This window comes from Alosa alosa, chromosome 2 (genome assembly GCF_017589495.1).
Source record: "Alosa alosa isolate M-15738 ecotype Scorff River chromosome 2, AALO_Geno_1.1, whole genome shotgun sequence".
Taxonomy (NCBI): Eukaryota; Metazoa; Chordata; class Actinopteri; order Clupeiformes; family Clupeidae; genus Alosa; species Alosa alosa.
In genome coordinates this window covers 21071943-21097637 of record NC_063190.1, presented here as the reverse complement: position 1 = coordinate 21097637, position 25695 = coordinate 21071943, and the positions used below count along the sequence as shown (strand labels likewise).

Genomic DNA, 25695 nt, shown 5'->3' with positions numbered 1-25695 from the left:
TTACTATTTAAATGCAACACAGACGTTTTGGGTCAGATGCCCTTTTTCAGAGTGCATTTCACCTCTAACAGACACAGGTGTATTTAATCACAAATAACATCTAATCATATATCTTGCTGTTTCAGTATCGAGATATAGAAATGATGGCATCTTCAGTTTCTACAGGTAATGCTGGATCACCTAGAATTGTCTTCTATAAAACTTCAAGGCCAGGATGGAGAGTTGTAGAGGTTGGCACTAGCCGGCATCATAAATCTAACCTGATGCATACCAAGCCTTTGTTTATCCACTGGAATGTGAGGAGGGAAATAGTTTATAGAGAATACACATGACATGCTTACGCTGGAATGGGTTCTGAGGGCTTTGGGTAGATAAAGGGAGGAGGTGTTGTGAGGCTCTATGAAACTATTGCTGCTTAAGTATGAGGTTTTTATTCATACTTATTATGACCCCACAAGAGCTAAGCGGCGTCATATAGGTTTAGTCAGATTTTTTTTTTTTTTTTTTTTCTTTTTCGCATGCCCAAATTTCCGTCAATGATTCCCGGGACACTGAAAGACCGGGGTACACGAAATTTGGTGGGCATGTAACCCCACATGGATAGCATGGAACCATCGATCTGTAGCCCCCCCGCTGGACTGGACCCCCCGAAAGGAGGGTAGGGCAGACACAGTTTTCTGTGAATATCTCGAAAACCGTAGGGTTTAGGAGGACCATTTTTTTTTGTATGTTGATCTCAAGGGGGCATGTCAACCCATTCCATAACCACTCATTTCATGTATAGCGCCACCTAGTTAAACACAAAAAAGTAAAAATGAGGTGTTGTAATTGAAGGTATCTGTGACCTAACATAGTCAAAACTGCACGAAATTGGAAGTGTAGGATCATTATGACACCCTCTGTATGCACGCCAAGTTTTGTGGAATTTCGTTCATGGGGGGCCACACAATAAATTAATTTATGTTACTATACACCAACTGGCCTGTAGGTGGCCGGAGACAGTTTTCTGTGAATATCTCGAGAACCGTAGGGCCTAGGAGGTCCACCTTTTATGTATGTTGGTCTTAAGGGGCATGTCAACCCATCCCATTACCACTTATTTCATGTATAGTGCCACCTAGTTAAAAAATTAAAAAAGCAAAAAAAATTAGGTGTTTTCATCACAATATCTCTGGCTGACAAGGTCAAAACTGCACGAAATTAAAAGTGTAGGATCATTATGACACCTTCCGAATGCATGCCAAGTTTTGTGTACTTTCGTTCATGGGGGGCCTTACAATAAAATAATTTATGTGTACATTTAGTGACGCACACCAACAAGGATTCCCGGACACTGAAAGACCGGGGTACACAAAACTTGATGGGCATGTACCCCCCACATGGATAGCATGGAACCGCCATTCTTCGCTTTTGATCTGTAGCCCCCCCCTGGACTGGACCCCCGAAAAGGAGGGTAGGGCAGACACAGTTCTCTGTGAATATCTTGAGAACTGTAGGGCCTAGGATGACCAATTTTTCCCGTATGTTTGCCTCCAGGGGTCATGTTAACCCATTCCATGTGCACACATGTGCATAAACAGATACACACGCACACACATACATTTACAGTAATCATAATTTATGACACATACTCACACAGTAGACATATGTACGCATGCATGCACATGCACAAACACACATACGCAGGCAAACACACAAGCACGCATTACACACACACACACACACACACCCACACACATAAACATAAATTTGTACACGCACACATGCACACAATTCAAGAATTTTTCCCCCGCCATCTACTCCCCTGAATTTTTGGTCATTTGATACTGGGACACCGAACCACCGGGTACATGAAATTTGGTGGGTATGTAGCCCCACTAGACTTTTACGGAAAAATTTCATTTCGCCCCCTCGGGACCACCCCTCGTAAAAAATGAAAATGCAATATTATTCTGCTTTAATCGCCCTATCTTCAGTTAAGATGTTCAGAACTGCACCAAATTTTATGTGTATGATTGACCTGGCATTCTCTGGGGTATGCCAAGTTTCGTAGAATTTCATCCATGGGGGTCTAAAAAATTAGGTTATGTGTACATTTAGTGACTGTACACTCATTGGCCTGTAAAAATGGCGGTGCACACATATACACATGCACACACACAGGCACCCACATACTATCGGTATTAGAACGGCCGATACATAATTACAAATTCAGTAGGATTAAAAAGAAAGCCAAAATAAATATTCATCATCATCATCATCATGGCTGCATTTTCAGTTTTGGCTTAGAAGTAGTCGCTTTGTCCACTAGATGGCGATATCGTTGCAGTGAGACGTAATTTTGTTGGAAGTTAAAAGTGGGTTGGAAAAAACAATGGACGCTTCCTACAAGGACTGTAATTTACCGCAGCTTAACATCTAATAAGGATAGGACTATGTTCACATGAAGTGTAATTCCCATTTCTTCTTGAAGCCCGAAATAAATCTGAGGATGTTTATCGACATGCTTGGTTTTACTGCAGGTACGTTAATCTTGTAATATCAATAAGGACCTAGGTAATGTTACCGTTAGCGTTGGTTGAGTGATAGAGGCATTTGATTGATTGCATTTGTAGAAAACTATAAATGCGGTTATACCAAGCAAATGTATAGCAGCACTGTTTGTATCTTTCGACTGTCATTTATTGCACGTGCTACAAAATCATTCTGTGCAATGGAAGATTTACCAACGTTACACTACACTGGTCTGATACAGTTTTGCCTATACATGCGTGAGACTGAGACGCCTGTTTATTTTGTTTTAAGTGCGTGCAGGGTGTGAGAGGGGAATCGATGTGCTTTGATTACAGCTTGGTAGTTGTAGTCTGTGAAATTAAAAAGCACGTGTGTGTGAAGTATCCAAACAATGACACCTTCATTTCATTATGGCTGCTTTAGCAAAACACCTTAAGCTACTGTGTAGTGGGTCCCATTTAGAAGTGGCTACTTCATTCGCGCTTTCCTTGACTCATGGAGCTGCATGAATGTTATTACAACTTTTCGCCACGATATGACAGTTTAAGTCCGCTTGATACTGTAAGGCGTAAGCCATTGGTTTCCAAAGGAGATTTTATTTGTGTCGCCAGCATAGCCTATTGACAATTTATGTTGTAAATAGGCCTACCTTATAATCCTACCTGTAGCTTAGGGAAGCTAACAGCTTTCTATTAGGATCTAGTTTGTTAGTTACCGCTTTGTCATAACTCCCTGGTGCATTTTGCATTTAGAATAGCCAGAGCGTGTATATCTCAATCAATCGAAAATTAAACAATATCGGGTGCCTATGGACTAGGCTGGGTGACTGAACCCAGCCTGATCTGCCCGCTATTTATTTTTTTGATTTCTTAAAAGATTGAGCTTGGTCTGATGAAAGCCAGACTAGCCATGGACCTCAGTTAAACAATGCAAGGGAACATGAATCAGCCTATATTTGCAATTTTAATAACGGACAAAAGCTCTTCAACTTTGGCCCGCTAAAATGTGTATGAACAGTCTAGCTTACGCGATTTCATCAAGGCCCATTTGGACATGTCAGTTATTTGCACCACTGGTTAGATGTAAAACAGCATTTCGTTTCAGACTAGGCTACTGTTACTTAATTTGTGCATTAACAATAACGTTTCAGACTACTGTTACTTAATTTGTGCATTAACAATAACGTTTCAGACTACTGTTACTTAATTTGTGCATTGACAATAAAGTATTACATGAACTAAAGATGACTAAAATCTTATGTAGAAGAAGAAACATTCACAAAAAATCCATCCATCCAAAAATGACCTTTGTTTTTGATAGCTGTTGAAAACGGCATGGAACTGACAGAGATGTTTTTGTTTATAAATACATAAAAAATAAATAAATAAATAAATAAATAAATAAATAACATTATGCTGATACCTTTCGCTATGCGGTACATCTAGTTGTTGTATATTCCTGTCACTACGGAGCATATCACAGAAAATACAGGCCAATTGGCCTACAGTAAGTTGTATTGCATAACCTCCTTTGGCATCAGTTTTAAAGGAGTAGCCTAGTCGGCGATCGTAAGCGATTCCAAGCCCATACATTTTTTTTGTCACATTCCGCAATCATCTCCTCACAATCCACTAGCTCCCCATTCTGTGAGTAAAAAACCTGGCAGCCCAGGCTCAGAAAACTGGAAACAAAGTGGCGGCAGCCTGTGCTCCAACAAAACAAAACAAAACCCTGTGTGTAGTTTCTCTGGGAATACTGAAGGGTGGGGTGAGCTTCCTCTCTGGTGTGTTTTGTTTGGTCCTTGGTTGATGTACGTTGTTTTGGACAAAAGCGTCTGCAAATAAATTTGAATATAAACATAAACATAAACAAATGTGACTTCTTGCGCAATCGCTGATTTCACCTTTAAGGTTAGTTATTATTCCACAGTGGAATATGGGCATAGAGGTTTCGTCAAAGTTTTTTCCCCCTTTTTCCGTTTTTGGGTAAACATTATGTGGGGTAGCCTATGGGTGCAGCTGTGTACATGTATGCTTATTGCCCTACCAGGCCAATCAGCCCCCCACCCCACCTTGTGATGAGAAGATGCAAAGTTCACGAAACTTTGTAAAGTTCTATCCATTATGGGTGCTGCAATTGGTGCATTTCAACATAATGAGTAATCTTGCTGTGATGCCCATCTAATTTGGGTTATACCAAGATGTACTTTGCCTGCCTTTTGGACACATCACCAATGGGGGCAGCTCTGCAGACACAGGTTCATTGTTTATTGTTTATTTCACCAGTTGCTATGAAAAAAAGAGTTGTCATGGGGAGTTGTAAAACAGACCATAAACATCTGTCGTCCAACATGCCATTTTCATGTTCGTGATCTGTGAAGCAGTGTCTGAAAATCTCCACCTCTCTTACCACATGTTGTGCTTTAATTAAATCATTCTTTAAATCTTTTTCTTTGGTGTCATAGTTTGGAAACTTTAAAGAACAGAAACTCTTTGAAGTAAGTTGTTGACTGTTTTAGCAGGCTGATTAGTGTGTTACATCTTTGCCCAGCGTCCTTGTACAGCAAATAGTTACAATGTATAATGGGTGCAGAACAAAACAAAGCTCAGAAGTGCAGAAAAAAGCAGCTTCAAAAAACAGCTTTTCCCCAGCAGACGTCACTCAGATGAACAAGTCTTAACAATATCGTCCATGATAGTGTTCATTTACTTATTTACACTGGTAGCTTTAGTAGTTTAGTAATGGTTGGAACCTTGAGGATTTTGCTATATGCTTTATATTCTCTGTGTAAAATGTGTTTCATTCCACAGAACTCGGGCCCTTATCATATAACATACATCATATGACGTTTAAAATGCGAATCAAATTTGTGAGTCAATATAAAGTAACCTGAACCTGAAACTGCTTCTTAAAGTAACCTGAACCTGTTTCCAGAGTGGGAGTTTGTGTTTTTGACTGCATTTGAAAGATCAACGAGCACGGGGACTCCATGAGCCATTTATACTGTACTCCATACGCGTAGGACAGTTTAGTTTGAGTCCGTTAACGAGAAGGATTTCATTTATATTATATTAGATCAGTAAATAAGGAGTTAACTTACACAAAACTCTCAGGCCCTTACCATATGACATATATATATACATCATATGACTTGCACAATGCATAAGTGTTGAAGGCAGGCATGATATTATTTTAGCAATTACGGAGTCAAGGAATGTAAAAAACAACAGCTAGCCACATTTTTCTAACTTCACATGTAATTCCTTTCCCTCCCATGAGATTGTGTAGTATTTACTTTGGTGTGGTACTTGACTTCATATGAAGTACACATGTGCAATACTGGGCTGTGGGTTGTGTGGACAAAATGCATAGTTGAAAAAAATGGTTTACAAACCTTTTAGAATATAGAATTTAAAGCAGTATACATCCGAAATGTAACACATAAGAACACCTGGTGCAGGCCCTTGTTTTTTTTTTTATGTATATAGCTTTTCCTATCCCATGTAAACAGCAAACTCCAACACCAGTGAAAGTAGATTTGATGCACACCAACAAACAAATAACCAGAAAAGCATAACCTCTTTGGTGGTGCTAAAAGTCAGGCTACATTCCTGTAGTTTCTTTTTTGAATGGGGGCCAGAAGTGAATACTGAAATGTGCATCTGCTAGATCTGACGGTTGTTCAAACTTTTGCCAACTTAAAAAAAGCTTAACTCGTGTCACGCTGTTCGCCAACAGCAACATCCATCTTCTTTGTTTTCAAGTAGCAGGGAGATCACGCCGAACTGTCGCAACTCTGCCCGCCTAATCGCCTATCGACTCTATACACGATGTGATTGGCCTGATCGAAGTTTAATTTTTCCAACTCGCAAGCCAACAGAGAGTTGCTACTATGCATCTGCAGCACTGATAAGGCCAACACAGCTACCATGTAAACTCATCATTACAAAACTACAAAAAAACGTCATACACACACAGATGACTAAGGCACCGAGTCACTACCAATGGAATATTCCAGAGACGACCCCATGATGTTAAGGAAAATGTGTCTGAATAATAATGAAAATAAAAAACAGAACTGTTAGCCAATGCCAGCATAAGGACATGAAATATGACCTCAGCTGGCCAGTGACAGAAACAGACAACATTTGGCAGGAAATCATCTGGTCCCTATAGTATATCACTTGTCAATGTGACGAGCAGGTGCAGTTAGAGAGACAATGGTGAAGGAAATAAACAAAAGGCAAGAGAGACAGCTAAGCTGCATGTTCTAGTGACTGATCCAATATGCTTCCTTTGTCGCAAAATATTGAATTACTAAATTGGCTGTAATTCAGTCCTGACAAAAGTTTGTTTGTATTTCAGCTCGACAGACAATATTCCAGGCAGTCGTCACATTGCGTCAGGAGCACCCTGCCCATCCATGCTCCTCAGGCAATGTGATGATTGGCTGAATTGAATATTGTATTGCTTGGTTGGAGCCATTTGTTTCCCATTTACAGAGTTGTTTCTCATTTGGATAATAAATGGACAGCTAGAAAGTTCAAAGTTGATCATTTGACTGCGGGTTCCTAAGAAACATCATGTGTGGGCATATGCAGCAGGCCCAACTTCAGCCATCTCTCCCATCCCCTCCCCTCATATCATATATTTATACTTCAACATGCACGTATATAGTGGTCATTAGATCCTTGAGGTGAGATGTTGAATCCTGCTTCGGCACTAAACCTGCAGCATTTCCGGCGGTGTCATTAGGTCAGCTGCAGGGTTATCAGCTGGAGGCTGCCGTTCATGGATATTTCACCCCCCGTACCAGTACATCTCTCAGCAGGGGGGCAGTGGCACGTAGAGGATGTCTCCCACCACCCCCTGCACCTGCCATTACTGGGGTGTTGACCCCCAACTGCTGTCCTTCCTTCAGAACCACAGCCAGAACCTTGCTTTCTCTGCTTCTTCTCCCAGCTCCTTCATGACTTTCCACAGATTTGAGCTTGAGTCATTCCAGCACCATGGAGCAGTTGGGCTATTGCTTGCCCACAAAGCCCTGGCATCCGTGCCCCACAGGGTTAAGGGGCAGCCGTGGCCTGGGGCTTCGGTCTTGAAACTGAAGGGTTGCCGGTTTGATTTCTGACCAGTAGGAAAAATGTGGGCGGGGGAACCCCTTACTGCACTGTGTGTGTTCTGTGTGTTTCACAAATTCACGGATAGGATAAATGCAGAGACCAAATTCCTTGTATACACAAGTATACTTGGCCTTTAAACCTGATTTACCTGATTCCAATATTTTATATAAACCTGATTTACCTGATTTGAATTTCACAATGACCATGGAGGATAGCCTGGTTAACACCATACCACTTCTCAAATCTCAATTGCTAACAGGTTCATCTGGGTTCTCCCAGGCTACATGGAGGATGTTCTGATGAAGAATCTGTTGTCACCATCATTATCAAAGGCAATTTAGCCAAGTTCAAATTGGACTATTGAAAAAATAAACTTGAAGATGGTTATCACATTATTGCATTCAAAGAATCAAATGTGGTTAAAAGTAATGAGTACTCATGCTCATATTTCAAAAATAGTGGGTCAAAAGTACAGTATTTGCCTTTCAAATGTAGTGGAGTAAAGGTCACAACTTTCCAAAAAGATTAATAGTCAAGTAAAGTACAGATACTCAAAAAAATTATACTTAAGTACAGTAATCAAGTAAATGTACTTAGTTAGTTACTGTCCACCCCTGCTGTTTGGTGAGCCTTCATGTTGTATTTATGTTTTATGAATGTGTTCTCTCTTCTGGCTGTAAAACAATGGCTCATTGCCCCAAATTGGACCTTGAACCTTCCTCCCAGGGGACCACACCTTGGACCATACAATGATGTCTGGCAGTGCCGGTTCAGACCTCCATGGGGCCCTAAGCAAAATCCTGCTAAGGGGCCCTCCGACCTGAACTCTGAGCGCCAAAATGTAACCATTTTTTTGCAGTATCATCTGACATCTCAGTGCTCCCAATACAATCATCCCACCCCATTTTGGATGTCTATGGACGTTACCAAATATAGTGTTTTTCCCTATAAAGGGTCTGGACTGTTTGCTTTTGATGCTTGCTGCACATATCCCCTTGCAAAAAAATAACTGCAGTTTTTTCAAAGTAGCCTACAGTTCAGTTATACTACAGTAGGCCACAGTGCAGTATAGTATTTTCATGTCCAAAATACTGCATTTCTGTAGTAAAGTACAGTACTATGCAGTACAATGCAGTTTTCTGCGTCTAAAATATTGCATTTCCTGCATAAGAGCTGCAAATATTTTCTTCAAAACAGTGTTTTTCATACTCAGAAATCTGCAGTTTGACACGAAATAATGCAGTTATTTTTTTTGTAAGGGTCTGGTTGTGCTATAGCCTACTGACTGACTGTTCTGCACCTGTGTGTCTGTAGTAGGCTACTTGGGAAAGACATAGGCTGTGAACTGGCTCCCCTGATTCTCTTATATTATTTCAATATTTTTTCGTAGACTATTTTAAACAATCATTTTAATACTTCATATAGGCCTAATTTACGATGTGCATCTATTGTCCATGCAGCACAGCGAATCAAAGTTAATACAGGCTACTTTCCAATTTAGTTATTTTAAAAATGTATGGGAAGTGAAATCACCTATTAGTTTAGACGGGTCCTCGCAAGTTTCTGCTGAAAAACTGCTAGTTTCATTCCAAGCTGCACGTGAACACATTTAAAGATGCTGTTATTTTTTTCAAAAATGTAGCCAGTCGCCCGCATAAAAAAAACGTAATATGCGATTATATTTCACAACTTTGTTTGCAAAGTACTGTGACTAGGAAAGGCTGGCAAGCAAGCCGCAGACAGATTCACTTACCTGTTAGGTAGGCCTACATGTAGGCTAGGCCAGCAACACGCACTGGAGAGATGCATGTTGACGTCAAACCATGGAACGAACGCAAGTTTACCCGACTGCTGTTCCTGCTGTTCATTCTTGTGACGTTTCTTCCGTTTTTCATGCCCTGAATGGTAATTCGGTTTCATGTTCATCTTCTCAATGTATGAGGCACTGTCGCTATAACTGTATACTTGTCACTATAGCTTAACTCAAGGGGAGACGGGGGAGGGGGCCTTCATTAACTTGCGGGGCCCTACGCAACTTGCGTAATGTGCAAGAACCGGCCCTGATGTCTGGTCGGTGAGTGGTTGTTATGATCTCTCTTGGAAGACCAGCTTCTTCCTGAGGTCCATCAACATTTTCTCCGGATGACAGAATGACATTCTGCTCTTCTCAGATGCTTGGAGTGTACTGCCATGTGTAACGGATCCTGTCAGTACAGGCTATACCATCTCTGGAGACCGATTTGCTACCACATTACAGTACATACAGTACAGTGTGGCGGAACATTGGTAATAAAAGACAGCTTCACAAACAACACATCACCAGTGTGCTATCCGTTTATTTACCTAATGTAAATGTTCAAACTGGAAATTATTTAGAGAACAATGTAGTTTTAGATGCTTAGGTGCTTTAAGCTGGATATTCAAAACACTGCTCTAGAATGAGTAGTGTGTGATAGAGTTAACAGTGTTAAAGCCCATATACATCTTCAGCTGTACATTGTTGGTGTCAGTGAACTATGCCAACATGGCTGGCCTAATCACAAAGCCATTTATCTATTGCAGCTCTCTTTGGCTGACTGCCAGTTCGTCTTCTGCTGAACTGATGACCACTCCATCTGTATCGTCCTCAGGAGAACAGCACAGTCCACAGATTACACATTTACAGCACTTCCCATAGACAAGTCAGAGTAAAGGAATGTCTACTGTAAGTCATGAAGGACAGAGTGTAGTTTACCATATGTTTACCATCACTGCCTTGTCACTAACCACAATAGTAACCATGACATTAAGCCTGCTAGGAGCAAAGGAGAAACATATCGCCGGCAGGTCTTCATTAAACACATGGGTGATGTCACATCAGGGAGGTCAGATATTATGTATCAGTTTATAGTAAATATGAGTCAGGGCTTTCATATATTACTTAATTCTGCAGGTGCACCAGCATATTCCACCCACAGCATACCAACACTGTGAATCCGAAAACTCCCAAACCAATGTTTCCTCGTTTGTGGTAAGAGATGTTCGAGTTATTTGGAAGAAGTGTCTGAGGACTCACCACTTGTGATGTCAGCTGTCTTAATTGTCAGTTTTTTCCATGACGAGTGACCGCCTGTTGACCCTCACTTTGTAATCTCTTGTTGGTACTATATGTCAACTGTATTGCAATATGTATGTGTAGCTCTGTTCATTTTGTTGTCATGCTCACCTTAACTTCATTCACTTTATAACTGTCCATATGCTTAAGACTATAATAATATGAAGCAGCATTCTTAAAACAAATGTGTTGTCCCCATCTGGACTTAGAGATGTGTTAAAAAAACAATGCAAGTTGTGTTGTTTTCAACGCAAGTTGTATTATTTTCAACACATATTGTGTAACAAATAAAAAAAAAAGGAAACTATACAAAACTGTGTATCCGTATCTGGACACAGAGGTGTATTAAAAAACAATGCAAGTGAAGGTGAAGGTGACTGTTCGGGTTAGGGTTAATCTGCTTTTGATTGTCAGTTGATAACAATACTTTAATTTGCACAACAGAGAGAAAAAAGTAAGATGTGCTTGACGTTGTCTTTTTCTTGGCTCTACTGTTCTGAGCCAAGATATTTGCAAACTTTTTTCAGTGTGCCTTCAAAGAAGGTATTATCATGACATTTATTAAATAAAACATGAAACAATTCCAAATAAACAAACTAAATAGGCCTAAAAACCCCCCATGTTTTTTCAAGAGATGGGTGGAGAAAAAGCTGAGTCTTCCAAACTCTTCGCCCCAACCCTGCTGTTCTGCTCAAACACAAAACACCCTCTGTGTCTCTTTCTGCTTCTCCCTTCTCCCCCTCTCTCTCCCTTTCTTTCTCAGTCTCCCTCTCTCACCCCGATCATGTGAACACACACACCGAATCACTCAGTCTTGCTCACTCCCGCCCCTCCCTGCTCCACATATCTAATCTTGAGCACATGTGTGGAGTCAGAGGCAGACAGCAGTGGAAGAGAGAGGTCAAGCCAAGCTGAACATACACTATCCCATACTCCGTCTTTTTGCTATCAGACAGAACTGACCTGGGCAACAGCAAGAAGGAAACACGATCAAAATCCCCCTTGGAGCACCAAAAGTTCTGGATTTGGGTCAAAGGCCATCTGGCGGTCGCGTGGAAGTGTTTGTACACCCTTGTTGGTCACTCCACAAAGAGCCAAAGCCGACATGTGTACGGGGAAGTGTGCCCGCTTCATCGGAGTGTCGCTGTACCCTTTGGCGCTCACCTCGATCATCTGCAACATTCTCCTTTTCTTCCCGGGCTGGGACGTCAAGTATGCCAAAGATGGATACCTCACAGAGGAGGTCAAGTACATGGGAGGCCTCATCGGTGGTGGTATCATGGTGAGTCCAAAGACCTCACCCACACACCTATAAATGCAAATCTCCTTTCTTCTCATGCAGACTGTCAGAATGCAGATTGTGCATTCAGCAGGGTGTATGATTAACATAGTACATTCACACAGATGTTCTGTACTTCTCGTTTGTTTAGTGTGGTCAGTATTCAAATGTCAGACTTAGCGGTAACATTTTTAGGTGTATCCACCTAGTTACACAGTTACACTTGTGGTTTATTTACTTTACTTCTTCAATAATTTATGTCTGATTGAAAGTCATACCTACTCGAAGAAACAGTCTTTTAGGATGGTTTCAAAGACAGTCTACATTTTGCAAATATGTACAGCATAACAGTAGCTGTATCTTTCAAAGGGAATTCTATGGAATTCCTCTCCTGTCTCACTTCAATACCTCCTGTAGTTTAGACTCAGACTCTTCCAAGAAATGTTCATTAATTCTTAGGGGAGGGTCAGGAGAGGAGTTACAGAGCATTCCACACTGTCTCTAAACATGCAGCTTGCAACAGACCAAGTTTTTGGTCTCTAAAGAAGCTGTTAAAATCCCACTAGAAAATCTGTGAGTGAAAACCTGCCCAAAAATGTGAATGAAAACAAAAGCCTATGACCAGGGGCGCAGGAGATATTTTGAAAGTCAGGGGGGCCGAATTGTGAACAAAACCCCATAGTGAGATCAGATTTCCAGATATCGGAACGCCACTTTCGACCATCATATTTTAAACAGGCCAGAATATTAAGATAATACCATTGATTGTTTCTAAATATTTTTTTGATAAAAATGGTAGAAACTGTGAGATGAGCACAACGTCAGATCTGCCCTCAGACCAGCTTCTTGCTATGTGCAATTCTACTTTTATTTATTTTTAGATTTATTTTTTATATTATATTTAATAGATTATATTTTTTAGATTTATTTCACACTACTTGACTATTGTGTTTGAACAATTGTTTTGAGTGTGAAAGAATTGTAATTGATAAGAGTGCAACAACAAGCAAAAAACACACAGTTAACAAGGCACTCTTCTTTCAGAGAAAATGTATAAAAATAATTTATTTTGATGGCTATTTCATTATTGAAAATCAAAATAGAAAATTATTTTTCCTTCAATACCAAAAAGCACATTCGGTTACCTGACTTTGGACTCTTTCTTTGTGAAGACACAGTTAATAAATTCTGTTAATTATTAACCAATTATTACTTATTGTGTCTTTCTGTCTCACAGGTTTTAATACCAGCAATACACATTCATCTGACAGGAAAGGGAGGTTGTTGTGCTAACCGTTGTGGGGTAAGTAGAAATGATCCGTCCTGTGGATGTGATCAGTAATCACACTATAACCACTACACCAAACTAGACTACACCGCTGGATGTGATAAAGAATGTTATTACCTTTAAAATCGTGCACAATCTAAAGTGCACACGCTTAGAATAATTGCTGTCTCTTGGTATGCAGGTAGAAGCTTATTTCGTTAGACAAAATGGAAGATATCTGTCCTGGAGGGGACAGAGAATGTGTTTCACATGATTCAAATGGGCTATCTGATGGGAGAGAATTAGCAGGGAATTAGATAAAGACTGTGGACCGTCTAAACTCAGCAGAGCTCAACATGTTTTCCCCACAACAGATACATAATGCCTTCATCATTGTTATGATTTTTTTTTCATTAATCAAACAATCTGTAACGTGGAATCCGCTTGTAGGTTACGTTAAAACAATTTCATTGAATCAGATGAAGGGTGTGCTGTACAATACATTTCTAAAACAAAAAAGGAAGAAACTGTTTGCAGTAAACAGATTGTAGAGTTTCTCCCTTTTTTATTTTATGATCACTCTGTGACCAACACCTTGCTGAGAGGTATTCACGATGTGCATTCGCTCTTTCTGACACACATAAAATAAACTATAGCCATGACTCAGAACATAATGTGGACCTGCCCCTTATTGTTTGACCTGTGGTTGCCTTCGCAGATGTTCCTGTCAATTGCATTTGCTGCTGTTGGGGTTGCTGGTGCCCTCTACAGTTTCGTTGTGGCCATGCTCGGTTTAGTCAATGGGCCATATTGTAGAGTAGGATTAATCTGGATGACTCCTTTTAAAGACAAGTAAGAACAATCTCCCTCAGTCTTAACATATGTTCAGTTATGATAATCTACACCCCCAGCCAGATTTGAATTACTTTAGAATTGCTCTTGAGCAAGATATTGTGTTGAACTTTCTTGATGTACATGATTACTTCAAATAGTCTGTCATAGTGGCGCAGTATAGTTTTTTGTCTAAATATATTTGTACTGGGGTACGAACAAAGTATTTTAGGCATGTGAATATGTAAAGACATTCGAGATATAAACTGTCTTAACATTTCAATGTAATTTCTGCATCTCATGTTGGGTATTTTCTGGGTTATAGAAATGTAATCAAATCTATAATCAACAAAATGACTGCATAATGAAACATGTTACCATTGAATCACTCAGTTTCATTGCACTCAAAGGAAGCCCTCTTTTCAGTAAACCACATATCTTACATTCTCTGACTAACCCTCTTTTCTACTGTATACTGCCAGCTGCACTTTAGGTTTGATGGGCACTTCATGTCCTGATTGGCTGTTGCCTAGTTCTTTTACCTTACGAGATATTCTATGACAAATGTGATGTGAATGTAGGAAAACATGGGCAGCCCCATTCATTTTTAACCTGGTGGATGCAACAGTGTGTACGTAGGTCTATGTTCCCCAGTATTTCATTGTGTGCATGCTGTGCAGGTGTTGCTTTCTTTCAGATGGTTTCACTTAAAGGTTTTCCAAAGCACCCATTAAACTACATATCCCCATGTCTTCTCTATCGATTTCAGGGAAAACAGCTACCTTAATAATCAGGACTCTTGGTTCCTGTGCTCTGCACCTGACAACGTGATCAGGTTCAATATAGCTCTGTTTAGCACTCTGGTGGCAGTGAGCGGTGTGCAGACGATAATGTGCTCCATCCAGATGATCAATGGCCTCTTCGGTTGCCTGTGTGGCACCTGCAAATCCAAAGGGGTAAGTGGATTTCATGTTTCAAACGGTCAAAATGTTGCATTGACTGCATCTACATATTGTAAAAAAGGCTATAAAACTAAAACAGCCACATCTCGCATACCATAGACTGATGGTGGAAGTAAACACTAACCCTTGTGTGGTGTTCGGGTCAAATTGACTATAAACTATAAAAGAATAGTGTTTTTCAGCCAAACACTTGAGCTTATTTTCAGTGAAAAACATGTTAATTAAAAAATACTAAAAAAAAACTTGGTAGACATTAGAGCCCGACCGATAAATCGGTGTGCCGATATTAGCTATTTGCTGATCTATCGGTATAGGCACTTATAACGGCTGATAATTATTTTTAAATTAAGAAAAGGAAAGCCAAATACTGATCCTTCATCTAAATTTCCAGTATTGTCATTTCATTGCTGCACTGCAAACATGCACCAATAGGAATAGCGCCTATTTTCCACGCCAGTGTTTCCAGCCAAAAGAGAAAGTAAAGAGATGTTTTAATAGTCAAACTGTCTCCGCATCAGATACTTTCTGATATGCATGCTCACATGAATCGCGCCACAGTAGTTATGGAACAGACATGCAACGCACAGGCCGCGGTGGAGATCCGAATCAGCCATAAGTCACATGAGAGTATGGACATTATCTTACATGCAATTTTCCTTTCCAATCACACAAAGTATCAGGCAGTTTATTGCTGTTAACGGTGAGTAAAAAGCTATGTTAACGTTTTTACGTTAAACACCCCCCTCTCCCCAATAGTAATAGGACGATATTATATATTGTCAAATATGAAAATCGGTATCTGTCTTTAAAATCCCATATCGGACGGGCTCTAGTACACATACTAACGTCCCACTACACATTTACATCCTCCTTCACAAGATGTTTGGCCTGAATATGCAATGAGACACACAGATGTACAGAAAAACACAAAAATACACACACACACACACACATGCATACACACAAACAAAAACTAAAACACACACACAAACAAAAATTGAAACAGACATACACACAACAAAAACACACGCAGGGGACAGACACATATGCTGGCACACACATACTCTCTCTCACTCACTTACATACATGCTACAATTTTTTAATCCAAGCCCGAGAAGTTCCTGCTTTCCTGCAGTCTTTACCCTCTGTAGTGTGGGATCCTGCTGCACAATGTTATTCCTAAGCATTCTAAACACCCTCAAGTCTTCACCAATAAATAACTCTACCTGACAGTGTATAGGTAAATTCCCTGTGTATAGGCCCTTCAATTACTGTCCTTCACCAGTATCATGAGCAAGAGCCTGAAGATTGAGGATTTATGTGGGGTTCCTTCAGTGACTGGCTATGGGGTTCGATGCTGTAAAATAATGTGTTCTATATATACTTGTTATGCCTATTGTTTTTACAGCATGATTCCCTAATACTGTGACCACAGAATAAATATAAACACATAATAAATGACTGGGAACGTATTACTATAAGTTACTGGCCAATCGTTGCCAGTAGTTTATTGTACATTTCACAGGAACTTTTTTTGCAGTTTTCGTAAATAGTGATATTTTTTCTTCATGTAGTTTATCTACCTTTAACTATGAAATATAATGTATGCCCATCGCTTGAAATATCTATGAGTTTGAGGACTTTATAGCCCAAAACTCCTTCAGCTCATCAGAAATCTCCATTCATTTACGGGCGAGTGTTGCCCCTACCAATATGGCAGCTGCGTTGACATATTCCTTCTAATAGAACTCAACAGACAATGTGGCATCTATGTATATATATATCTATGGAACCACCATAGTAACTCCTTTATTTTCTGATAGTGGCCACCATGGATATCCTAGCAACAACCTAGCAATGACCTCAAGTACCCTAGCAATAACCTAGCAACCATTTCACAGTTAAAACCTAGCAACCAACATGATTAACCTAGCAATCAGCATAGCAACTGCTATAACTACCCTAGCAACAGCCTAGCAACCACCTCAAGTACCCTAGCAACAGCCTAGCAACCACTTCCACAGTTACAACCTAGCAACCAATGAGATTAACCTAACAACCAGCATAGCAACCACCACAGCTAACCTAGCAAAACCACCATAGCAACACACATGATTACCTTAGCAACCACCATAGCAACACACATGATTACCTTAGCAACCACCATAGCAACTACTTTATTTTGCATAGCAACCGCCACTATAACTTAGCAACCACCATAGCAACTACTTTATTTTGCATAGCAACCGCCACTATAACTTAGCAACCACCATAGCAACTACTTTATTTTGCATAGCAACCGCCACTATAACTTAGCAACCACCATAGCAACTACTTTATTTTGCATAGCAACCGCCACTATAACTTAGCAACCACCATAGCAACTACTTTATTTTGCATAGCAACCGCCACTATAACTTAGCAACCACCATAGCAACTACTTTATTTTGCATAGCAACCGCCACTATAACTTAGCAACCACCATAGCAACTACTTTATTTTGCATAGCAACCGCCACTATAACTTAGCAACCACCATAGCAACTACTTTATTTTGCATAGCAACCACCAAGTAACCTAGCAACAACCTTATTAGCAACCAACATGATTACCCTAGCAACCAGCATAGCAACCACAATAAGTACCCTAGCAACAGCCTAGCAACCATGTCAAATACCCTAGCAACAGGCTAGCAACCACTTCCACAGTTACAACCTAGCAACCAATATAGCATCCAATTAGATTAACCTAGCAACCAGCATAGCAACCACCTCAAGTACCCTAGCAACAACCTATCAACCACTTCCATGATGACAACCTAGCAACCAACATAGCAACCAACATGATTGCCCTAGCAACCAGCCTAGCAACCGCTTTATTTTGCATAGCAACCGCCACTATAACTTAGCAACCACCATAGCAACACACATGATTACCTTAGCAACCACCATAGCAACTACTTTATTTTGCATAGCCACCACCATAAGTACCCTAGCAACACCCTAGGAACCATATGATTTACTCTGGCAACCACAGCTACAATGTCAACCACCAGCATAGCAATCAGCATAGCAACCACTTTATTTGGCATAGCAATCATCATATTTACCTTGGCAACACCATTGTAACTATCTCTGCATTATCTGTTTTTACTCTGTATGATATTTTACATCATATATTTTGCATTTTCATGCACTGGTAATTCCTTGGAATTGGATTTCTAGTTTTCCTAAATATGCATGATTCATGCCACCCAAGTCTTTATCGGAGTGGATTTGTATACAAATTATAGTTTTATCACAAAAACAAATGGCATTTACATTGTTAAAATGTATCTAGTAAATCAATTAACAGTGTTCAAATCATATGTTATCTGAATTTGTTGGGATTGGGTTAAAGACAATATAAATTGAATCATTTGAAAAAAAAATATATTGATTCTAAATGGCAAAATAATGTCCCTGATTAATTTGACCTGAACAGTCTGAAAGGGTGCAAAATCTGAACATAATACGGGTTAATTTGATGTTACTCTTTTCCATTGTCCTTACAGCCTTATTGACTTGCGCCCTCTGGTGGCAGACAACATAAGTGTCAACGTCTCACATGCTTCAAACTGCAATGGGGCCACCTGGAAGACAATGTGTGGTAATCTACTGTAAAGGCTTTTATATTACACAGTTATTAATTGGGGGAGAGGGCTATCTATGTGAATACTATGTGATTATTTGTGCCATGTACAGTTTCTATATATTAAAACATGTTAAATCGGTAATATGCACTGCTGCCGATCATTGTGCTAGTATGCTAGTAAGTTTATAATCAATAAATATTATTTTCAACACTTTTTGACACTGTGGTTATTTCTTTATGAACACTTCACCCTGTTGTATCAATTTGCCATTAATACAGTATGTGTCTGTGTAACCTCTCATACATACATGCCAAGTACATCAATATATTTCATAATGAGAATATAAAATTCCTGTGAGATGTTTGTCACTGTTACAGCTTTTATGAGTCTAATCTTTCTAAGACTGGGCAACTAGCCAACACATACACTGATTGAAAACCTGAACTTCAATTTCAAAATGGCGCATTGTGCAGTCCCTGTGAAAAATAGATAAGATACTGCATTCTATAGATAAAATTGAATTAAGGAAATAGACATGCCATGGCCAACAGCATAGCCTATGCCACTGATTATGCCCACTAGACAAAAGGATGTGCATCCTCATAGAGTCTCTTTTGGCAGTCAGCAGACATTTGTTAATCATGTGACCGAGAAATCACACGCTTTGACACCATACAACACATCATTGTGTGGTGCCAAAGTCTTTCAGGTCTTCATTTTCTGCTCTCTTCCTGAGTCCCAGGTCAGGGTTTCACATCACAGGGTTTCAAAACTGATTATTACAGCTATTACAAGGGCACAAGAGATGATCAGCACACCAAGTATTTAAGATGGTGACTCCATAATATTTGTTAAGTCTGAGGATGAGCCATAGGGGCTCGAAACGTCACTGCAAAATACAAAAACAACTTTAATAGGAGCTCCTTGATGTGTGGATCATCGCTGATCTCTGGTATCCTATATCCTTTTAGATCCTGCACCCATCCAAATGGGATGTGCATGGCCTCACACTGCTCTGCTGTTACAAGCAGGGTAAAATAAGAGGTGGGTAAACTATGAATTCTGTGATCACGGTAAGGTGGACATGAACATGTTTGATGATGGTGGAGGTTATTGTCCGATGTTTATAACAATACCAGTGGTATTAAATGGTTCCTAGAGTGTCAGCTCAATGTCTTTTAATCAGACAGAAAACTCAATGTCTACAAGTAAGCAGAAAGTTCCAATGTCAGTGCTGATGCACAACAAAGACACTATTTAGGCTTCAAAGTTAAACATAGCTTTAAGTTATTATGCTCTGGGCTGTTGGCTATAGAAACATCCTCTATGTCACTTCCTGCAACCTTGCAAGATGTAGAGCTTAGGTGGTCTACTTTCTGTTGTCCAGCACAGTGATGCACGGATGTGGTTTAGTAGTCAGTTTGAAACAGGAAAAAGTCATGCTTGCGTTTCTCTTCTATGTACTGTGAGTCAGTCACTCATTTAGTCAGTCAGTGGAAGAGACTTCTTGCTAAATGGAGTAAACTAAAAGTGCCCACTTTTATAAGGTAATTTGAAATATCTGATTTTTTTTCACATTGTCATTGCTGTTGCAGTAAACGGAGAAACATGTAATAATGCTCTTCATTGTTTGAGGCTCTTTCTGCAAAGGCAGTACTTAAGGAAGATAGCTTTTAGAAGTAATATTTGTGTAATTAAATACTTGTCTGTAGAGTCCTGGATAAAAAATATAAAAATGTTTTGAATCTGGATTTATCTAACTTTTTGGCCTTCTGTGTCTGAAATAATAGTCATATGAAATAATAGAGCGTTAAGACTTCAGAATGATAGAAGGAATATTTTTTCTTCAAGATTATGTATAGCCAACTGGACTAAATTTCAGTATGCGTTCTGTATATCTCATGTGCTATATAGCATGAGAAAATGGACAAAAACCCTGACTAACCATGTTATAATTTTATAATGTATAATGTCATAAAATGTTAATGACACATAGAAGATGCATTTAGATATGCTGTATCTTTATAACAATACAATATGTGCCGAGGACTTGCCACCTGTCTCAATGAAATCATAAACAGATTTAGGTCTTGTTCTGTGTGGTGGCCTGACCACAATAAATTCAGCATTCAACTACATTTAATAGGTCAATAGGATCAGCATTGGTTCAGCTGTGGATGGTCTTAATCCAACTATGGATGCATGGTAATGATTTTGTGCCCTTCCAGAACATGCTTCCCACTCCAGGCCAGCAAGGGTTGGCCCTGGCTGTGGTGTCCCTCGCATCTCTGGGGGTGGTATATGTGATTTGTTTTTGGTGCCGAAGGAAAAGGAGTGAGTTTCTAAAATGCTACAGTTATTTAAATGCCTCTACTATCATTCCATTATCTTCCATGATCTTACAAGCTTCATTCGAGACATTTCGCTAAAGTCGGAGGTACATGTTTATGTATTTTACAGAGATAAAACAAGAAGAGAATCAACTATATGATCCGAGAGAACCACCAGTGATGTGAGTTCCGCAAAAAGATCTAGCAATGGTCTGTTATTGGCTGTCCATATCTCATACCATAAAGACCTCTTGGCTGTAATGTAAATCTGCCTTCAGACCAGAATATTGAATGAAGATACCTGTATTGTCTTGTGTATATATTTTTAATATTATGTAGTGTCTACAAATCTAAATTCTTCTCTTCCATAGTCAACGCGAGGGAAGCAGGTTTGCTGTAACTCGGTCCAAAACAGGTGAGATTGTGGCCAATATTCGCATAAGAGAGGACCTTGAGCAGCAAACCTCATTATTAGTGGAAGGCCTCTCATTACCTCTCACGCCATATTAGGTGATGATTGCTGATTACCTTGTGGGGTGCCACACCATGCGAAAAGGAAAGGACGATATCTGAAGACAAGTGCCAAATGCACATTAATGACCAGAAGCTTGGGGTCACTTAGGAATTTTCATGCTTTTGGAAGAAAACTCGAGCAATTATTGATGAAAGCAATAATTGGATGCAATTATTATTTCCAATGGAAGGATGCAATTATTATTTCCGTTGAATCAATCAGTTCAGTTTCAAACCAATGTCTCCTATTCGTTATATTTCTGACTATTTTGGTGAAAAACAAGGACATGTACCTCAGACTTTTGGACAGTAAACAGCAGGTGGCTACTGAAATGGTCTTGATTGAGTGCTATCTATACAGGACTTTCATAATTCCTTCTTTTTCAGTTACGAAACACAATCAGATTTCCAGGAGGCCTCAACCAGAGGAGTATGTTACCAGAATATCTCTCTATTAATCATGTTTAACTTCAGGTTACACTCATTTATATGGTTTTGGTTTTCAAAAGAATTAAAAAAAAAAAAAAAATTAAATAAAAAGATTGTTTATTTCAATTTATTTATCTATCAGGCCCATAGACGTTGCCGTCACTACACCAGAAGGTATGCTTCAGCCTTTGGCTTTGTTTGTATTGGCGGGAGAGTGGGAAATTATACTAAAATTTTCATTAAAGCATCAGCCTACGGAAAATATTTTGTTATTAGGGAATATATTGGGAATTAATCATTGATGACTGTATGTATTTGTAAATAAAATACTAAAATGTTTTCCAACAGGGCAAGCTAGCTACCAAAATATTGAAGAATGTGAGTTTTGCTTTTCATTTTCTTTTTTTTAATTTCAGTGTATTTTCTTTCAGTGTTCTGATCTAGATTTTTGTTTTGCATTCCCTTGGAATAACTTTTGCATTCCCTCACAATATATTTTCAAAAGGATACGAAACGGAAGGAAACGGAAAAGTATTTCAAGGGAATGTAAAAATATTGTTAGGAAACTAACTTAAAAATGTTTTCACCTCAAAAAGAATTCTCACCATGTTCCTCTGGGTGCTCTGTATGACATCATTTAAACATTTTCAATATGACAAATGATATATCTTACATTTCACACCCAACTGTACAGCTAACAGTTACCTAATCACAACATTATTGTGTCCCCTCATCAACTTTTAGTTGGTACTTGTGAGCCCACCTATGTGTAAGTAAAACCTCTTACAACATACATTGCCATTTTATGAATAATGTTACCAGTGTTTGCCTGGTGATGCCATTAGACTAACCTTATTTCAACTCCCCTATATGGAATATATATCATATTACAGTAAACATATAGATAGACATACATCTTCCTATTTACCATTTCCTATTTACCGGTTTCACTTCTATGCTCAAATTATTATAGAAGTTGTTATGACGAGCTAAAATATTTCTTCCACAGAGATCCCATTCCAACTAATTTATACGGAAATGACCCTGAGGAAGGTAAGTGTTAAAGATATACATCTTACAAGTCATTTCACACCAAAAGAAACAAAGACTCTTAATTCACCTATATGAGTTCCACACTTATTTTATGCACTTTCATACAACCATGTGGAATCATGGATTCTTTCAGTTAAAGCAACACAATGTGGTTCTTCTACCTTTAAATAATGACTCCAAACACATTTTGATGCTACCGTAGTCTAAAATTGCCGATGCATGCCCGGAATGTCTGGTTTTGCACTAATGTTGTTTGTATAACGTAACGAATATAACGCTTGTGGTTTTTGACAAATTGGGTACTCCCTTTGTGCTAAATGGGTTCCAGTATGTCACAAAATTCACGGAAAAGGGGTATAGGCTACATTACGTGAAATTCACAAAGTTTGTATTTTACTGTTGAAAAACAAAGACTGGCTTGTCTTCTATTTGACATGCCTGTGATCCTCTAGATTAATATGGCATTACTCAAAATATAAAATATCTGTGCTAATGGGTCTTTTTGAATAATGAAGACTCTTAATCAAGTGATCAGAAAAGCCAGTGTAAAATGGATGTTGTAGACTGATGTGCATTTCTGTCAGTGATTATGATTCTTCGATGTTATTTACAATTCATTCTGGTATTGCACACGTGTAAGCTTGTGATTCTAACTGACCAATTGCACATGGATTTAGTAACTAGGTTCATGATGGGGAACGAAGGGGAACAGAGACTTGTTGTGTCCATATTCACAACACGACAGTGTGCTGTCAGAGTCGGCATCGACATCTGCTTTGTTTAGACATTTTAACATGCTCTTCAGATGTGACCTTCATAGGTCTTTTTGACACTTCTCAAAGTCTCACCATACCAAATTAGAATATATGTGGTACGTAAAACACCACACACTTATGTTCCATACCTCTTACATATGGGAATGCATGAACGTGGCAACCCACCAATACTCGACCTGTGTTATGATTATTGTGCCAATAAAAATATTGCAGGCCTGGAAATATGCACACATATACACCCACCCACTTAAACGCCCACTGCAGAAGAATGGAAAAAACAAAACTAGTCTTTCTAACTCTAACCAGTGGAAGTGGTGGGCTCAGAGCTCACAAACATGTTTTGGAAAAATTATTTATGGTGCAATAACTTTCCTGTTTAACAAAAGTGTATTTCTCTACCAGATCAGTGCTCATACGAAAATGTCTTTCCTACATCTTCGATCAAACATCAATCTGGTAGGTGACCTTACATTTCTTACAATTGCGTCATCATTTTCTATAGAAAATATTTAGCTCTTTTATTCATCTCTAAGGCTTCACGATGCAATATGAATAAAGATGCAATTATGTCCACACACACACACACACACACACACACAAATACACAGGTTTTCTACTAAAAAAAGCTTTTTCTTCTGTGACTCTTGAATAAACTTGATTCAAGTTTAATCCATTTTTAGATTGCACACATACTACATTTCTATTAACCACTAAAGCATAGTATAATGTTTTTGGGGTGGTTGAAAAGATTATGTCATCCAAAGAATAGTGTAATAAAATTTTTGAGGCCAATTCAGGTCTTTTTTCCCCAAACATATATATTGAATCATTATTTTTATTTTATTTTATCCCTTAGAATCTCTATGTTTTTACAATACAGACAGTGTAATTTTGTCTGATACATTCACATGTCTTTGTTACTATTGTGTACAGTTCCTGTTACTTGTTTTGTAGCCTAACAAATTGTATTTAAAAACGTTCAAGATAAGGGTATTTAAAATTCTTACAGATGGATCAGATTATGAAAATGCCGATTTCCTGGTGCACAATGAGATAACTGAGGGTTAGTTCTTACATCTGTTGTTTCCTCAAACATGTTTCCTCAACATGGTTTCCATAATTATAATAATGTATTACTTTTGGAACAAGATGATATGCTATTCTGACATAAACTGTTTTTCAGATGAACTAGATGAACCAGATTATGTCAACCAAGGAGAGACCTGACCTTGCACTTCACTAAATGTAAATTATTTCTACACTGTGAAACATTTGACCTTTCAAAGTGGAGGCAACACCAGTGGTGGTTCTAGTCAAAACTTTTATGTCAAAGTACTGACACACATCTCACCAACAGAAGAGAACCATGTTACTTTCAACTCCTCTGACTCTCTTTAATAAAATGTATATTATTATTGTTTCATTTTAAGTCAGTTGTTATTGTGTCATTTTAACATGTTTAACTGTAACCATATGTTTTAATTAAAGAATTGTTCGCACATTCTTTGTTGCCATTTCAATGGAAACAGCCTTTTCAACACTTTCTGCATTTAAAAAAAAAACTCATCAGTCATCATTGCATGAGCCTCCTGTCGCAAACATAACTGAGACAATTGTCGCTGTATAGGGCTCTATAATCGTGTGTGTGGCTCTGCTCATTCCACATTTAACTTTTGATTAACCTGTGTTGCTGTTATGTTGCTGATTGGATTAAATAGATAGATAGATAGATAGATAGATAGATAGATAGGCCTACTATATTATTTATACCAAGGGGAAATTGAAGATACGGCCACAGTAACAAAGTATAATGACCGAAGAATTGGTTGGCATTTGTTGGCAGAGAATCCATCATGAGTGTGTGTGTGTGTGTGTGTTGGGGGCATTCTGG

General features: G+C 38.9%; 2 protein-coding genes across 5 annotated transcripts; both read left to right on the top strand.

Moving 5' to 3' along the window:
• The first annotated feature begins 11582 nt into the window (after positions 1 to 11582).
• On the top strand, positions 11583 to 18913 carry tm4sf21a (transmembrane 4 L six family member 21a). Its single transcript, XM_048266237.1, has 5 exons — positions 11583 to 12013; positions 13248 to 13313; positions 13996 to 14129; positions 14878 to 15064; positions 18623 to 18913. The coding sequence occupies exons 1-5, from the start codon at positions 11837 to 11839 to the stop codon at positions 18629 to 18631; spliced, it is 573 nt and encodes a 190-aa protein (XP_048122194.1). The 5' UTR covers positions 11583 to 11836; the 3' UTR covers positions 18632 to 18913.
• A 760-nt stretch (positions 18914 to 19673) lies between these two features.
• si:dkey-183i3.6 (LAT2 domain-containing protein) lies at positions 19674 to 25303 on the top strand. 4 transcript variants are annotated; one of them, XM_048237483.1, is made up of 12 exons: positions 19674 to 19747; positions 20932 to 21037; positions 21164 to 21215; positions 21405 to 21448; positions 21934 to 21976; positions 22118 to 22149; positions 22324 to 22353; positions 22720 to 22744; positions 22985 to 23028; positions 24207 to 24260; positions 24814 to 24867; positions 24988 to 25303. In XM_048237483.1, the coding sequence occupies exons 2-12, from the start codon at positions 20935 to 20937 to the stop codon at positions 25029 to 25031; spliced, it is 525 nt and encodes a 174-aa protein (XP_048093440.1). In that variant the 5' UTR covers positions 19674 to 19747; positions 20932 to 20934; the 3' UTR covers positions 25032 to 25303. The 4 variants fall into 4 exon arrangements, with proteins under 4 accessions (XP_048093440.1, XP_048093439.1, XP_048093438.1 ...); XM_048237482.1 differs by lacking the exon at positions 19674 to 19747 and adding an exon at positions 20214 to 20250; XM_048237481.1 differs by lacking the exon at positions 19674 to 19747 and having other exon boundaries at positions 20768 to 21037.
• The last annotated feature ends 392 nt before the right edge of the window (positions 25304 to 25695 follow it).

Bases quoted from the DNA above. Each gene is read 5' to 3' on its own strand.
- tm4sf21a (XM_048266237.1), top strand. From the start codon at position 11,837: ATGTGTACGGGGAAGTGTGCCCGCTTCATCGGAGTGTCGCTGTACCCT. The intron at 12,014-13,247 runs GTGAGTCCAAAG...TCTGTCTCACAG, and splicing joins TCATCGGTGGTGGTATCATG to GTTTTAATACCAGCAATACA. The intron at 14,130-14,877 runs GTAAGAACAATC...TATCGATTTCAG, and splicing joins ATGACTCCTTTTAAAGACAA to GGAAAACAGCTACCTTAATA.
- si:dkey-183i3.6 (XM_048237480.1), top strand. From the start codon at position 21,630: ATGACCAGAAGCTTGGGGTCACTTAGGAATTTTCATGCTTTTGGAAGA. The intron at 22,354-22,719 runs GTGAGTTTTGCT...ATCAACTTTTAG, and splicing joins CTACCAAAATATTGAAGAAT to TTGGTACTTGTGAGCCCACC. The intron at 24,868-24,987 runs GTTAGTTCTTAC...ACTGTTTTTCAG, and splicing joins GCACAATGAGATAACTGAGG to ATGAACTAGATGAACCAGAT.